This window comes from Acyrthosiphon pisum, chromosome A2, assembly GCF_005508785.2.
Source record: "Acyrthosiphon pisum isolate AL4f chromosome A2, pea_aphid_22Mar2018_4r6ur, whole genome shotgun sequence".
Classification (NCBI taxonomy): Eukaryota; Metazoa; Arthropoda; class Insecta; order Hemiptera; family Aphididae; genus Acyrthosiphon; species Acyrthosiphon pisum.
Window position 1 is genome coordinate 107,196,430 of NC_042495.1, and position 14,822 is coordinate 107,211,251.

At 29.7% G+C, this 14,822-nt stretch overlaps 3 protein-coding genes and 1 long non-coding RNA gene across 5 annotated transcripts; 3 read left to right on the forward strand and 1 right to left on the reverse strand.

The window, feature by feature from the left end:
- Nucleotides 1–959: 959 nt before the first annotated feature.
- LOC103308136 lies at nt 960–2,182 on the reverse strand. Its single transcript, XR_003839446.1, has 3 exons — nt 2,067–2,182; nt 1,906–1,981; nt 960–1,056 (listed from the first exon to the last, which is right to left on the reverse strand). It is a non-coding gene; the product is annotated as an uncharacterized LOC103308136 (long non-coding RNA).
- LOC100163514 (endoplasmic reticulum resident protein 44) lies at nt 1,036–3,979 on the forward strand. 2 transcript variants are annotated; one of them, XM_008180939.3, is made up of 7 exons: nt 1,036–1,174; nt 1,272–1,347; nt 2,095–2,247; nt 2,601–2,806; nt 2,911–3,026; nt 3,092–3,399; nt 3,487–3,979. In XM_008180939.3, the coding sequence occupies exons 2-7, from the start codon at nt 1,275–1,277 to the stop codon at nt 3,855–3,857; spliced, it is 1,227 nt and encodes a 408-aa protein (XP_008179161.1). In that variant the 5' UTR covers nt 1,036–1,174; nt 1,272–1,274; the 3' UTR covers nt 3,858–3,979. The 2 variants fall into 2 exon arrangements, with proteins under 2 accessions (XP_008179161.1, XP_008179159.1); XM_008180937.3 differs by having other exon boundaries at nt 3,092–3,979.
- A 2,439-nt stretch (nt 3,980–6,418) lies between these two features.
- Nucleotides 6,419–12,017, forward strand: LOC100158679 (endoplasmic reticulum resident protein 44). Its single transcript, XM_001951459.5, has 7 exons — nt 6,419–6,886; nt 6,962–7,034; nt 7,559–7,714; nt 9,988–10,166; nt 10,250–10,365; nt 10,432–10,727; nt 10,797–12,017. Exons 1-7 carry the CDS (start codon nt 6,827–6,829, stop codon nt 11,144–11,146), a joined length of 1,230 nt encoding a protein of 409 aa, XP_001951494.1. The 5' UTR covers nt 6,419–6,826; the 3' UTR covers nt 11,147–12,017.
- A 1,181-nt stretch (nt 12,018–13,198) lies between these two features.
- Nucleotides 13,199–14,822, forward strand: LOC100160765 (BTB/POZ domain-containing adapter for CUL3-mediated RhoA degradation protein 3-like). Its single transcript, NM_001162626.2, has 5 exons — nt 13,199–13,504; nt 13,615–13,874; nt 13,973–14,025; nt 14,097–14,304; nt 14,382–14,822. The coding sequence occupies exons 1-5, from the start codon at nt 13,330–13,332 to the stop codon at nt 14,571–14,573; spliced, it is 888 nt and encodes a 295-aa protein (NP_001156098.1). The 5' UTR covers nt 13,199–13,329; the 3' UTR covers nt 14,574–14,822.

Consider the following 14,822-nt stretch of genomic DNA (forward strand, 5'->3'; position numbering starts at 1 on the left):
GTAAGAAGGAATGTAGAAAGGAGCATTATTTCGAGAAAAACGTTGAGGTACTCTAAAATTAATAAGGCTTAAAAGGTAAGGCGAATCTATGTTACTGACAACAATCCATTCAGAAACTTAAACACTAGAGTGATTCTCCGATTAGAAAGCGTATCAATATTGAGGAATTCGGAAATAGGGGCGTAATCGTGAGGCTGATGGTGTATATCTAAAATAAATCCAGCGAAACTAAGAAATTTTCTTTGCACCATTTCAAGTTGTCGAGAGTTGCCTGCGGTATGTGGATTCCAAAGAACAGCACCATGCTTTTAAGCATAGCTTGTGTTGGTAGTAGAGTGTTTCATGTTACAAACTTAATATTGTGGGATTTACTTATCTTTATAAGCATTAAAATAATAAATATGTTTAATAATTTATATTATATTAATTGTATTAATTATTGTAATCCATACAAATATTTAAGTATAATTATCAAAGATTGAATTAAAATGTTATTTCAATATCAATTCCCTTATCTATTTACAAATGTGTTATAAAAGAATAATTATTACCTATCTATTTTGTAGTATACCTACTAGTAGTACTCGTAGCCATGTCTTCGTTTTGCGTATATCCGAAAAATTGCGTTGGCAAGTCGCTGAGGTAATTGACAGTGATATTGATATATGTAAAAGTGTATATTATACAATTAGAAGATATATATATAGTTTATAGTCGAAAGGATGAATATCAATGTTATATCTTCTATCACGTGACAATAGATAAGCATTGCATGTTTTATACACAATTTTATTGTTTCATGGTTTTAGATGGTCGTCAACATGCCCACTGCGTACTGCGCACTTCACAAATATCTATAGAAGTGAGTGTCGAATACAAACTGTAGACTGTAGTATAGAATTCAGTGTTTACAGTTACCGGCCGCGTTGCGCTTGCCGCGGACGCTTCATAGACGTTGGCGCCGTTGCCGTCGATCATTTTTTTCTTTCGTCGGCTCCTCGGTGGCTCGGTACGACTATTCCATACCTTGTGAGTTGTGGTTGTCCGTATACCTATCTACAAATATAATATTATAATACACTAAAAGGCCTATACTTAGTATTATAATTTATAATATTCGGTTGAATTGTTTCGCGTCGTGGTGTGTTTGCGGATCGACACTAGTCTTGGATAGGTAAATTATAAAGTTAATAATATACTATACGCTATTTTATAGTTTTATAATTCTGTAAATTTGGGTGAGCTACATTTTTTTCACTTATTGATTCTAGGACATGATGTCTGAGAATCCTGAGAGCAGCAGTAAAGTCTTGCAGATCAACACGGAAAATGTTTACAAGATATTTGGTAATTTAATCTAATATCCGGTGTATCCGAATTGGTTCCCGGGTTGTTACAAAGGGTAAATTACCTTCATCCCACAGACAGTCAGAGCTAGATTAAGCCTGTCCATATAGCCCTAGGCAGTAGGCACATATTTTTAAATAGCTTGGTATATAGCAATATACAACTTTTATACAAGTAGGTACTAGCAATAATAGGTCACCTAGGAAAAAAAATTAATGAACTATGTTAGTGAGTGTGGATTTTTATCCACCCAATATAGAACTTGTATAATAAACTGTTATTAGTCGTGCGGTATTCGAAACAAATAACACTTGAGTATTTAATTAATATGTTGTTTCATTAAAAAATAAAAATACATTTTCATATCTAGATATTTAAAACTGAACATTTGGTTGTCAAAATATAAAACATTTTAAAATGTATTATCCTATTGACAATAATTTATATCCACATTTCAATAAACATTATTTCGGGCATTAGTTTGTGACGTCCTCCCGTAATCCGTACCCAAAAACAAAATTAAAATAGTGGGTGAGTTCCATCTTCATGTTTACTCACCTATTGGAGCTTGAACAAAATTTTAAAAAACAATTACCGCTTAGCTAAATATTGCTCCGGAACATTTATTCTGGCTCTATAACACATTAACACCATACTATCATTTGTAGTTATTTTGGTATAATATAATAAATTATGATCGTTTTTATTAATTTGTTTACCATATATTGTTTCATTTTTACATTTTAGAATGTAATGAATTGGTCGTAATTTTGTTCTGTTCTTGTTACCAAGAAATATGTATATACAAATCCACTTTCGAAAAAGTTTCTGTAAAAGTTTCTGAACTTTATCCAGATCCTGGGAAAGTTGTTATTGGAAAAGCATCCCGTTATGGGACATGTAAGTATAAAACACATTATTTAACTATTTATTTAGAATAGTAAATGTCTTGTTGGGAACAAGTACAGTTGTAAATTAAATAAGGGGGATGCATAAAAACAATAACAATTTCAATGTGGTTTCCAAGCAGAAAAAATCAAATCAATTAAAGTGAACAAGTGGGTTCCACTCTGCTGTATAGTTTATTTTTATGATATAATCATGTATCGACTTTTATAAGCTTATAACTTCCAAAGAATTATTTAAAAATATATAATGCGATATCGACATATGAGTATTTGTTATTCTGTTTAAATAATTATAAAAATAATTTGTTAAGTTGTATGTTAAAAAATAACATTTACATTTTTTAGGGACTGAATATTATAGCACCTCACAGAACCCCAATCTCCCTTTTGACTACAAACCAAATGTAAGATTATTTATAAATGGAAAGCTTGCTACAAAAAGTTTTATCAGTGACATAATACTATCAAACATAGTATCTTATATTCAAAAACTACTAGATAATTCTATAGAAGAAATATCTAGTATATGCATTCCTAATAATCCTACCAAAGTAAGTTGATTCGTTTTTTTCTAAAATTGTATTAATTGTGCTTACATTTGTGTGTTATTTTTTACTTTATATATTATAATTATTATAATATTATATCGATCAAGGCTTACGAGAAATATATGATAGGATATTTTAAGAATAAAAATTCACCCGATTATCAAATATTTAAGAAATTGTCAATGGTTTTTATGGATGATTGTCAGTTTTATGCTGGATTTGGGTAAACGACTGTTTTTAGTTTTTCATAGTTAGTAACTATTGACATATATATATTTTTGTTAATAGAGAAGAATTTTGTACTACGTTCTCTGATAACCATAACGAATCATTAATCATATTCAAGATCTCCAACCAACCATCTCCAGAATTTGAACAAGAAATATTTAGTGGCGATTCATCAGATTACGAATCACTTTATAATTGGGGAGAAAAAAATATTCTATATTCAACAAGTGAAATTACATTTGATAATGCCGAAAGTATTCAAAAAGACCGTCCATTATCTCTTATTCTGTTTTATAATCCAGACGATCTCAAACCCGTTAAACGGTTCAAGGATAATATTACAACGGTTTTAAAAGAATATTGCAATAGTAGTTATAATATGTTCTATATACTGATGAAAAATTATGTTGATAACTATACAGTTACCGTACTTATTTGTTTTATTATTGTTTTAGATCAAATTAATTTCCTGACAGCAAATGGTGCACTATTTTCTAAACATTTACAAGAAATTGAAAAATCTCAAACTGATTTACCATTTCTACTTTTGGTTCGTCATGGTACAATCTATCGGTTTCCAGAAAATTATGATGTCACCAGCTTGATGTCTTATCAGCAACTGAAAACATTAATAAAAGATTTTTTTTCAAATAATAAACATTTCAGTTATTATAGGAACGAACGTCAAGATAAAAGTGGCTCTATACACCCTGTCTACCGATTTAATTTATTTTGTGAATTTTCAAGCAAACCAGAGAAAATCGATAGAAATTATATTCCAGACTCTGTAGAAGATCATTTTTGTGTTAGTCTATTTGATGAGTAAAATGGAGATGTGTGTAAGATATCCATAAAAAAATGTTAACACAATATGAAAAATGAAAATGTAATAATGTGGGCCCATATTTATGTACAAAACAAAATCATGAAATATATATGCACTAACAGATCTATAAATGTATAAAACAAAACTTTCATTGTTTGTTTATTATTATTAAATTATTATTTGTATGATTAATTCATTAATTTATTTTTATTTCTATCATTAATCACCAAATATATGTATATATTTAAAAAAAAATTAATAAAATGGATTTGTTTGAACTTTTTTAAATACAATGTATAAAATGTATAAAAATAATTATAATAATATTTTGTTTGAGATTATTTTAAATTAAAGATTGTTAAAATGTAAATTTAAATTCGTCACACACTGACTTTCCATTTACGACGCATTTACGTAGCAAAGAGGACGGTACGTCCGCTACACCACTTATATAAATATAATATTATATATTTATATATGATATTATATCAATATACACGGTGTTTCAAAAGTCTTCATCCGATTACGAACTGATATAGTCCGGCAATGGTTAATCGCAGGTTAATGACTAATATATTAATGGAAAGATTAGATAACTAAGTTTATTTTAAGTTATTTAGTTGATAATTTTGGCACCGTTATGGTTAGTGAACTAGGAACCGTTAGTTTGTTTCGTTATGGTGACTCCGCAACAGAAAGCGTTTTGCGTCCTACGTTTCAATAAGTACGAGTCGGTAATAACCGTTCAATGTGATTTTCGATGAACTTATGGAACTGAAGCTCCAACTGCTCAACGCATTCGACGTTGGCACCAAACGTTTCAAGAAAGTGGTTGTCTTTGTGCACAGAAATGCTCAGGTCGACCTCGTACCTCTGACGAAAACATCGAGCGTGTTCGACAAAGTTTCGTTCGGAGTCCACAGAAGTCTACACGTCGTGCAGGCCTAGAGCTAATCTCTCCATTTCGACCATTTGGGTTCGGGCCAGTGGGGGTCATATTGAACATTTGCAACCAAAGTAAATAAAACTAGACTATTTTAAGAATATATTTTACTTTATTTCACCCTTATATCTTCGTTTGTAATATAAATATACATTTCTGAAATCGGATGAAGACTTTTGATACACCCTGTATATACACTGCAGAATGTCGAGCTCGTGTGCTTTATATATCCACACTAATCTAGACGTCTATTTTATCTAAGTCTAGATTTAAAATGTACCTACAAACTTATTTAACCTATACAGTGATTATTTCTAGATTTAGAAGCATATTTACAATATTTAATAATTGTAGATATTTAATTTTTAATTTGTTTTTAGTCATATATGTGTGCAGGCCCGGATTAACACTATCGTAGACTCTAGGCACAGTATATTTAGTGCATAAACATTAAATGCTAATCTGGGCCTGCAGTGTCCAGTGTTTAAATGGTAAGAAACCTTCTGTTTGGAAGAGGAAGAGTCGAATCATATAGTGTTATACGTTTAAAACACAAATATTAACAGCATAAAAATCAAATCTAAACTTTTATTACTTTTTATATGATAACAATTTTAACAGATCTTAAAAACAATTAATTTTACTCCAAATATATAAAATTAAATTTTCAAAAATCAATGCTGGGCATTAACGAGTTAATGTTACAATTTTAAAAAGTAAATTTAATATTAACTTTTTAACTTAACTAGTTATTTTTGGCTTTTTATTAACGTAACTATTTACTTACTAAATTTCTTTTTTAATGAATGTGAAATTAACGAATTAATTTTTCATTTTAAGAAGTAAGTTAAGTTATTTTTATTTTGTTTTTAATTTAATTATATTTCACTATTTCAGTCTATTTCATTTTCATGTCAAAAAATATTTACCGCGAATGGTTTAAAGTTAAAAATGTATAACATTCAAATCTATAACTTATTTAAAAATACTGTATAAAGTATAAACACAGCTATAAATCAACCTGTGTTAAATTAAAATTCAGAAAAATAAACTTTCTTTGGTTTTTAGTTGTTTTACAATATTTTGATCATATAAGGTATAGCAGGTAAATAATTGGTGGAAACGGGAATCAAATCTTTTTTAATATTGGTGGAAACAGCGGTTTTAAATTTGGTGGAAAACTGAAAATGGCTAATGAGTAATTACCGCGCCGACATATATTTAGGCCACAGCCCTCAGCATTAGGTAAATGTGTTTATATAATATAATGATTAATCATTAATTACCATAATAAAATCGTGTCATGAGGTATTCATTAGTTTAATAAAAACCAACTGTACATTAATGTCATTATAAAGCCATATATTATAGGTAATATTATTATACCTACGTATAAACGAATTTAAAATCAGCCGTGTACTTGCAGGTTTAATCCAGTGGTACATTTTGAGTTTTTTTTTTAATAAGCTTCCAAAAATTAAGCAGGTAAATTTCTTCATTCTTCATCATAGTAATTATGTGTTTTTAATATACACGTCTAGCCATTAGAACGGTTATGTATATTATATTTTATTAATTTTCATAATCAATATTTTAATGAATTAAAGGAATAAATTGGAAGTTGATCATCATATTATCTAAGTTAGTGCCACGATATAAGATAAAACAATAACTGATAGATTGTCGCGTTTTGTTCTCCATGGTTTCGTTATCAGTGTCATGGAATAAATCGACGTGTCATAATCACCGAACATTCGCCGGATGACGAAATCAAAATTGGTTTTGACGTTTTTGTGATATCTTCAAATTTTGTTCCTAAAGGCAAATGTTAAATCACTGAAACATATTCACAAATTCACCGTCCGTGGTTCTTTTAAATAGTTCACCGTCGGACACTAGTTGTAGTCATCACCACACTCCACAAAAAGTTACTCGTTTTCTCTTGCAAAAGAAATAAAAGATTATTTTCTCTTCCCACCAGCTATTCATACCCTAATGTTACTTCAAGCATAGTTTTCAAAATACCATGAATCAAAATTACTGGAAGATATTCGCTAATAAATTGTTCCTGTTGTTTTTTTCTTCTGTGAGTATACCGACCAAGTCGAATTGTTATTGTTTGATCTATGTATTATATTATCTAACAGATTGTTGCTTTTAGGCCTATCTGTTCTACAATCCAGTAACCGGCAATGCTGTAAAACTCAACAGTCAAAATGTTGACATGACATTAGGTAATTATTAACAAATCTGTTGATTGTGTTTTAATTCAGTACATAATTGATTAAGAATTTGCTAAAAAAAAAAATAATAACTGTCTGCTATAACTAAACTAGAAGGTTTGAGTAGGTGTCTATGAGTTATTTGTTTCTATATTGTATTCATATTAGCTCTTATGATATTTTATTTTTTCAGTGATACTACGATCTTTGCAAAATATTTCTATATGCTTGCTGGAGACAAACTCAAAATGACCAACCTTATTTTTGCTTTAAAGCACATATTTAACGCTAAAATTCAAATATTCTATATTTCCATTAAGTTTATTGTTGTTCATTCTGTTTTTATCTCCAAAATGAGCATAGGAACTTTGCAGAGTTCATCTATAGTATTTATACTCCACTATAGTAGCATATTGTTAAAACTTAAAGTTGTCTTTCATTGATAACAAATACTCCATACTTTAACATCTAAACTGTCTAATGTTTTTCAGTAATTTAAATTAATAATATTAATATTAATTTTTTTTTTGTTTTAGCATCTAATGAGTTAGTTATAATAAACTTCTATGCCGATTGGTGTCGGTTTAGTGGTATTCTTACTCCAATATTTGAAGAAGCTGCTGCAAAAGTTTCTGAACTTTATCCAGAGTCCGGTAAAGTTGTGTTGGGGAAAGTAGACTGTGATACTGAAAGTAAGTAATCATATTTAATATTTTTCTAATTTTGGATCTAACCTAACTTATTTAAGACAAAGTTTTTTACCTAAAATATAAAATTGTTGAAATTGTATATACCTAATTTGGATTGAATACCAAAAATAAAATTATTAACAACAAGAATAATAATAATAATAATCTACTCATAAAAAACTGAAATTAAAATTGTTATTAATACATTTATTTTATTGGTTGGTATTTATTAGTAACTTGTATGAATAATAATAATGCTGTGTCTGGCTTCGGTCACTGATGTGCTCTGAATACCGGCATAGACCAGCGCCACTAGTTCCCGGATGGTTGACCACCCAGGTTTTTTAGTGGCAAATCCTTATAATAATAATAATAATCATGTTAAATAAAATATTATTGATTTCTTGAATTTTAAAATTATTAATAAATTTTTAATAAATAGTTTCTAAAAATATATTTAGTTCTTGGTACCTATACTCTGTTCAGCGAGAGAGCACGCTAATTCTGCGCACCCCTCCGCGTCACCAGGCTATCAAAACCGGTTCTCCAAAGGCAGGGTGTTGCGTGGGGGAAACCAGTTTTCGGCTGTGCGCGGCGTGGTCTCTCGCTGAACTGAGTATATAAACTTTAAAATATTTTTTTGTCAAAGACAAGAAAACTTAATTTTTATAAATGTTATTCTGCTTCTCTATACAATTAACTGTAATTTACTATCGAGAAAATAGTTATAAAACTTAATATATTCGCATATTTAAATATACATATTACATACTATCGTTAATCATTAAGTATATTACTATCTACTATACATAAATGTTCTCTTATTGTGTGGTGCATAATTCAAGTTAATCTTAAAAATGTTAATTTCATCCTAAACATAATATGTTTTAGAAGTTTTGTTATGAATATAATTAAAGTACTTAATTTTATAATACAGTTAGTATTTAATATCATTCATTTGAACCTATCCCCTTTCATACAACAGTTATTTTTTTTCTATTAAATATATATTTAATTACAATCTAGACATATCTGTACAATAAGTAATTTTGATTTAAAATATTTACATAGCGAGACTGACAAATAAGGGAGGGCACTCAGTTATTTACACTCAAAATTAAAATTAAATAGAAATTACATTTTTAAACATATAAAAATTCACTATATTACTTTAATTTTATATCATATTTGATACCTAATAACAATATTATTTAACATTGTAAATATTTCTATTTAAAAATGTTTGATTGCAATATAAAATGTGGTTTGTACATATTATTAATTCTAATACTTATATTCAAACTTAAGTGAATTATAAGCATTTTCAAATATTAATATTTTACATACTCATAATTCACTGAAAAATTTAAATATCGTAAAAAACCAATGTGAGAACACAGATAATGTTCTTACCTAAAATTTTGATAATAGTCAAATTTGGTAAAATATAAAAACTAAGCACACTATTATGTTTTTAATAGTTTATAATTTATCCGTGACTAATCTTATTTTATATGTTTATTTTAATGTAATACTTTTAACTAGACACAAAAACACTTACAATTAAGATAAGCTATACATATAATTTTAAAACCATTATTAAGTGCCGTGTTGAGATTATAATTATGCTTATGAAATGCCCAACTCATTAAAAATAAACGTTTATTCGTTTATTATTATAATTTCAGGTAAATTTGTAGATTTGATCTTGAGATTTCTTATAAGTTTATTTATAAATGTACAGCAAATTATATACAAATTGATATTTTTTTCCTTGTATGGTTCACATCCTTAACAGAATAAATGAAGACTTTAAAAAAAAGTTGTAAGTGCAAGGATAATAGTGTTTTTTTAATTAGAAAATTAACTTCTTTAAGTTTCAGTATATTATGTTAAAACTTCTAATTTCCACATTTATCATATTATCATTGTTATATACTCGTGTGCATCAATTTAAAATATGAATATATTATAACAAGAAATTCAAATGTTGTTGATTTTCCATTTAAGGAAAACTTGTTTTGCAGTGAAGGTTTGGATAAAATTATTTTGTATGCAGCACCTTTAGGTAAATAATTTAGTAATCAAATTAGCATCATAATATAATACAACACATATGGTAGTTGTACAATTATTGTATGCCCAGGTGTTCCAAAGCCATTAAATGTATAGATTATGTAGTATAGAATAAATTATTACAATATTAAAAAAATTTATAATAAAAAACAATAACAGCTGCCAAAAGCTTTAATACTATGGTAATTAATTATTTTCAGCTTCCATTGCATCTAGATTTCAAATTACTAAATATCCTACTATAAAAGTATTAATCAATGGACAACCAGCTAAAAGAGAATATAGGGGTAAGCGATCAGTTGAAGCATTTGTGTCTTTTGTACAAAAACAGCTTGAAGACCCGATACAAGAAGTGTCCAGCTTGTTTGCCAAAGCTGATGTAAGTTTATTGTTACGCATACAAATATCTACAAGTATCTACATTTGGTTTTTTTTTTTTTTTACATTAATCTTTGTCTCTAGGTGAAGTCAAGAGTTGTAATTGGATACTTTGAAAACAAAGATTCTCAAGAATACCAAGTATTTAGAAAAGTGGCAACAAATCTCAAAGATGATTGTCTTTTTTATGCTGGAGTTGGGTAACTATCATTAATCTGTTTTGTATTTCAATATCAACAATGCAACTAAAAAGTTTTAATTTCTAGTGAAACATTCCGTGCTATGCATCCACCCAACGAAACGATAATAGAATTCAGACCTGACCGGGCATCTCCCAAATCTGAACATCATACTTTCAGAGGAAATTCAGCCGATTATGATTCGCTAAATATTTGGGCGACTGACAATTGCTTACCATTAGTTCGCGAAATAACGTTTGAGAATGCTGAAGAAATCACAGAAGAAGGATTACCATTCTTACTATTTTTCTATCATCCTGATGATTTGGAGTCCATTAAGCTGTTCAAAGAAATTGTTGGCACATATTTAATACAAGAGAAACGTAAGTGTTGACAATTTATTATAATAATAGTAAGTACTGTGGGTTAACTTTAATTTTTTATTGTTTCAGAACGCGTTAACTTTTTGACGGCCGACGGCGTCAAGTTTGCACATCCATTACAGCACCTGGGAAAACGACATACTGATTTACCTGTAGTCGTCATTGATAGTTTCAAACACATGTATCAGTTCCCAGAAAAAAGCGATTACAAAAACCATGAGCATCTGAAAACATTTATTGATGATCTGTACTCCGGTAAATTACATAGAGAATATCATTTGGGTCCTCAGGAAATTTCTGCCATAGAAGTAATCCATGGTCATAACCAACCTGCTGAACAGACGATGCCACCAGAATCTACTTTTAAGAAACTGGCACCGTCTAAAAATCGTTACACATTATTAAAAGAAGAATTATAGCTTAACGATACTATGTGGCGTATCGAACTATAACTGCCCGACATAGTTTTAACTATTAAATTATTGAATTTATTTCCCATGTGAATTATTTCATTTTATTTTTGTTCATATTTTAAAATTTACCATTAATTACTTTATTATTATTGTTTTTCCCTCCAATTTTTTGTCCGTATCTCATACCGATTGTTCCATTTTTATCATATTGTAATATTTTGATTATCATCATAAGGTGCTGGTATTCATTCAAATTATATTATTATGTGTACATAATTGATTAATTATTTAAATGTCGTTTATTTTTAGGATAATATCTGTTATTTGCCATCTCAATGCCTATGCACAATTAGCGATTAAGATAATAACACTGTTATACTAAATTAGATATTGGCCTGTATTTTTTTAAAGAAAGTTTTCTGAAATCTTTGAGTGCTTTAAATTATGACTTTGAATACTCATTTTGTATTATATTAAATATATTATGTATTGTATGCTCTGAGAAAAATTATGTTAAAATAACAATTTACATAGCACGGGTTTAGTATAACAAAAGTGTATCAATTTGGCAGAACTGATAAAACTTTAGATTCGATTAATGAACTTTGATTAAAAGAAATTCTATTTATCAATTTTAAGAAATTAATATTACGCCCGTCTAGAAAATTATAATTAAGTACTAGTACTTGTAATTACTAATTAAGATAAATAATTGTATGCTGATGTATTATACCTGAGTGGTAGCGTGCAGCACATCTTTATTTTGATAATCATTGATATATGTATGCAAGGTGAATCACAAAGCGCGAATGCTTGGTGTATCGCCTATATTAAATCTTTTACATAAATAAACAATTAATATAATGAAGACTTATAACCCGCTGTTTAACTTGATTATTGTAAAATAATGAATTTAAATTATTTAATTTTTAACAGATTATTAATATTTTATACCTTTGTAAAATATTATTGTTTTACAGATATTATTTTCGATACAAAGTTATCAAATGTAAAAAAATAAAATATTATACTGATGAAAATGTATTTTCCAATTACGTTCTAATTATCAAATAATACTTTTACCTTCTATAAAATTCGGTTTTTACTTTTGAATGTAACTTTGTGTGTGCATAAAAAATAGCCGGTCTCTGGAAACCAAGTGACATTTACACACATATAATATCTATACATTTACACCGTCGGTAGACATGTGTATTTATACATTATGGTAGTGTGGGTATGTGGTGTTGGCTATTAGGCAATATAATATAATACAAACAAAATAATATACATAATAATGTACGATTTAAAAAAAAATCACTTTTGAGTTGGTACAAATATATATGACGTTCATTTTACAAAATCGAATCGTCTAGTTATCCTGTAGATATTAATTATACGTGAAACGAGCTATGAAGTGAACGTTCAAAAGAACGTCAGACCCGCATGTGTTGTCTCCGACTTACAGATGTATAGAAAAGCAAAAACTATTTTGCGCTGGACATTTAATTATATTTTAATTTTAAAGAGAATTATGAGTATTTTAATACGTTCAAACAATATTAAATTTTAAAATATTCTTAACTCGTTTTAAAATTATAAAACTCGTTTTATATAATAAAAATCCGAGGAGATTGCCAAGATAATAATCTTACCTTTAAATTTTGTAAGAGGTAAATTCACTCTAATTTTTAAACTAACGGAGCTAAACGTGTGCTGCTGCCTGTTGAGCTACAATAATACAATTTGCCATGGCTAAATAAGTATTTTGCCACGCAATTCGCCATGTTACGCGCTTGTAAGACGGAGACAGCTAATGTCGCCGTGTCGGTGTAACGTCCTCTTGACCGACACTTTACCCACAGACTTATTGAAAGGAGTCTGGCTTCGTATAAGTACCCGTATACTTTGTATACTTTACCGGACAACTTCACCCTAAGATTAGTCCGTACCCCGTGATCTAAGGGTAATATTATGGGCATATAATTATAGGTGTCTTCAGCAGCTGTTGCCTGTGGTGCGTGCCGGAACGTCAAAACGCTCTTATCAGTCATCGCGAAGATGATAAGAACAACTAATAATAATAACAAACTATAAAAATGAAGTAAATAAACTTTTTCGTAAAATAACACAACAATTAATAATATTGTAATATAGTTGGGCCGCGCTTACCGTGTGTTCGAGTTACGATGGGTGCTACGGCGGCAAACGAACCGAAATCGGAAATCTCCAATTATGTCAAGTTGAACATCGGTGGGTCGTTGTTCTACACGACCGTGACGACGCTCTCGAAATTTGACTCGAAGCTGCGCGATATGGTTCTGTCGGAAGCGGCCCAAAATGCCGAAACGTTGGAATCTGAAGGTACCTATTGCGGTCGTCGTCGAATGTCTGATTATCGGTTATGATATTATGTATGCAATTCGCCGGCCAATGGCCGTCACCGATTAATTTTTGTTTCTCTCCACCGACAGGATGGGTGTTTATCGATCGTTGTGGCAAACACTTTGGCACCATACTCAACTTCCTGCGAGACGGAACCGTACCGTTACCTGAAACGTGCGTGGAGATATCCGAGATACTGGCCGAAACCAAGTATTACGGCGTTACGGAGCTGCACAAGGCATGTGAACAGGCCCTGCAGAAGAAAAGAAACCGTAACACAAACATAACGTGGGTCACATTGATAACGTCCCAGAATGAAGCCCAGAAATTGATATCCGTATCGTCAAAGGTATTTATTTCATTTCGATTAAAAATAATATGTAGATAATGAACACTTGCATTTAACCACAATTTAACCTACATGGTTATGAATATTTTTTCAACTAGCCGGTAGTGAAATTTGCAATTAATCGTCACAACAACAAATATTCGTATACAGGGTATGTTTGTGCGTTACTACATTTTATTAACAAACCACAAGAATGATTATAATGAGTTTGTTATACAACAGGGCATCAGACGATAATCTGTTGAAAAACATTGAGCTGTTTGATAAACTGGCTGAAAAACATAAAGAGCGCGGTCTATTCATTAAAGACGTCATTGGATCAAATGAAATCTGCTGTTGGACGTTTTATGGACCAGGGGGAGCAGTAAAAAAAGTTGCTGAAGTGTGTTGCACTTCAATAGTGTACGCTACAGACAAAAAACACACAAAGGTTAGGCTCATATTAATATTATTGTTTTCTCATATTTTCACCGCACATAAGATGTACAATAATCTGTTGATTTATAGGTTGATTTTCCAGAGACACGTATACTTGAAGAAACCATGAATGTCATGTTGTTAGACACACGGATCAACAAGTCTGTACAGGAACACGAACTAATAGAGGCTACATCGAGTTCAAATGGAAATTGTCGTTGCTCTTGTTCAAGTCAATGGTCAGATTTACAGTGGGAGAATAGTACGACCAGCACATTATAAAACAACTGAACACTATGATTGTTGTTGAAAATTGTTGCTGTTTATTGGCTTTTAAATAATTGTCATGAGACAATTTTTTTTGATATCAAAAAAGTCTAACTAATTATAATTCCCCGTAAATTGTTGCCTGCTGTAACAAAACTGAAACTATATCTTAATTTATTTTTGTAAAAGTTTTGTTTGTTGAAGGTTGTCATCCTATTGATTAAGATTACAAAAAACTCAAATATATTATTATTTTCTTTAATA

Bases quoted from the DNA above. Each gene is read 5' to 3' on its own strand.
- LOC100163514 (XM_008180937.3), top strand. From the start codon at position 1,275: ATGATGTCTGAGAATCCTGAGAGCAGCAGTAAAGTCTTGCAGATCAAC. The intron at 2,807-2,910 runs GTAAGTTGATTC...ATATCGATCAAG, and splicing joins TTCCTAATAATCCTACCAAA to GCTTACGAGAAATATATGAT. The intron at 3,027-3,091 runs GTAAACGACTGT...TTTTGTTAATAG, and splicing joins CAGTTTTATGCTGGATTTGG to AGAAGAATTTTGTACTACGT.
- LOC100158679 (XM_001951459.5), top strand. From the start codon at position 6,827: ATGAATCAAAATTACTGGAAGATATTCGCTAATAAATTGTTCCTGTTG. The intron at 7,035-7,558 runs GTAATTATTAAC...TTTTTGTTTTAG, and splicing joins AAATGTTGACATGACATTAG to CATCTAATGAGTTAGTTATA. The intron at 10,728-10,796 runs GTAAGTGTTGAC...TTATTGTTTCAG, and splicing joins ATATTTAATACAAGAGAAAC to AACGCGTTAACTTTTTGACG.
- LOC100160765 (NM_001162626.2), top strand. From the start codon at position 13,330: ATGGGTGCTACGGCGGCAAACGAACCGAAATCGGAAATCTCCAATTAT. The intron at 13,505-13,614 runs GTACCTATTGCG...CTCCACCGACAG, and splicing joins CGAAACGTTGGAATCTGAAG to GATGGGTGTTTATCGATCGT. The intron at 14,026-14,096 runs GTATGTTTGTGC...GTTATACAACAG, and splicing joins AACAAATATTCGTATACAGG to GGCATCAGACGATAATCTGT.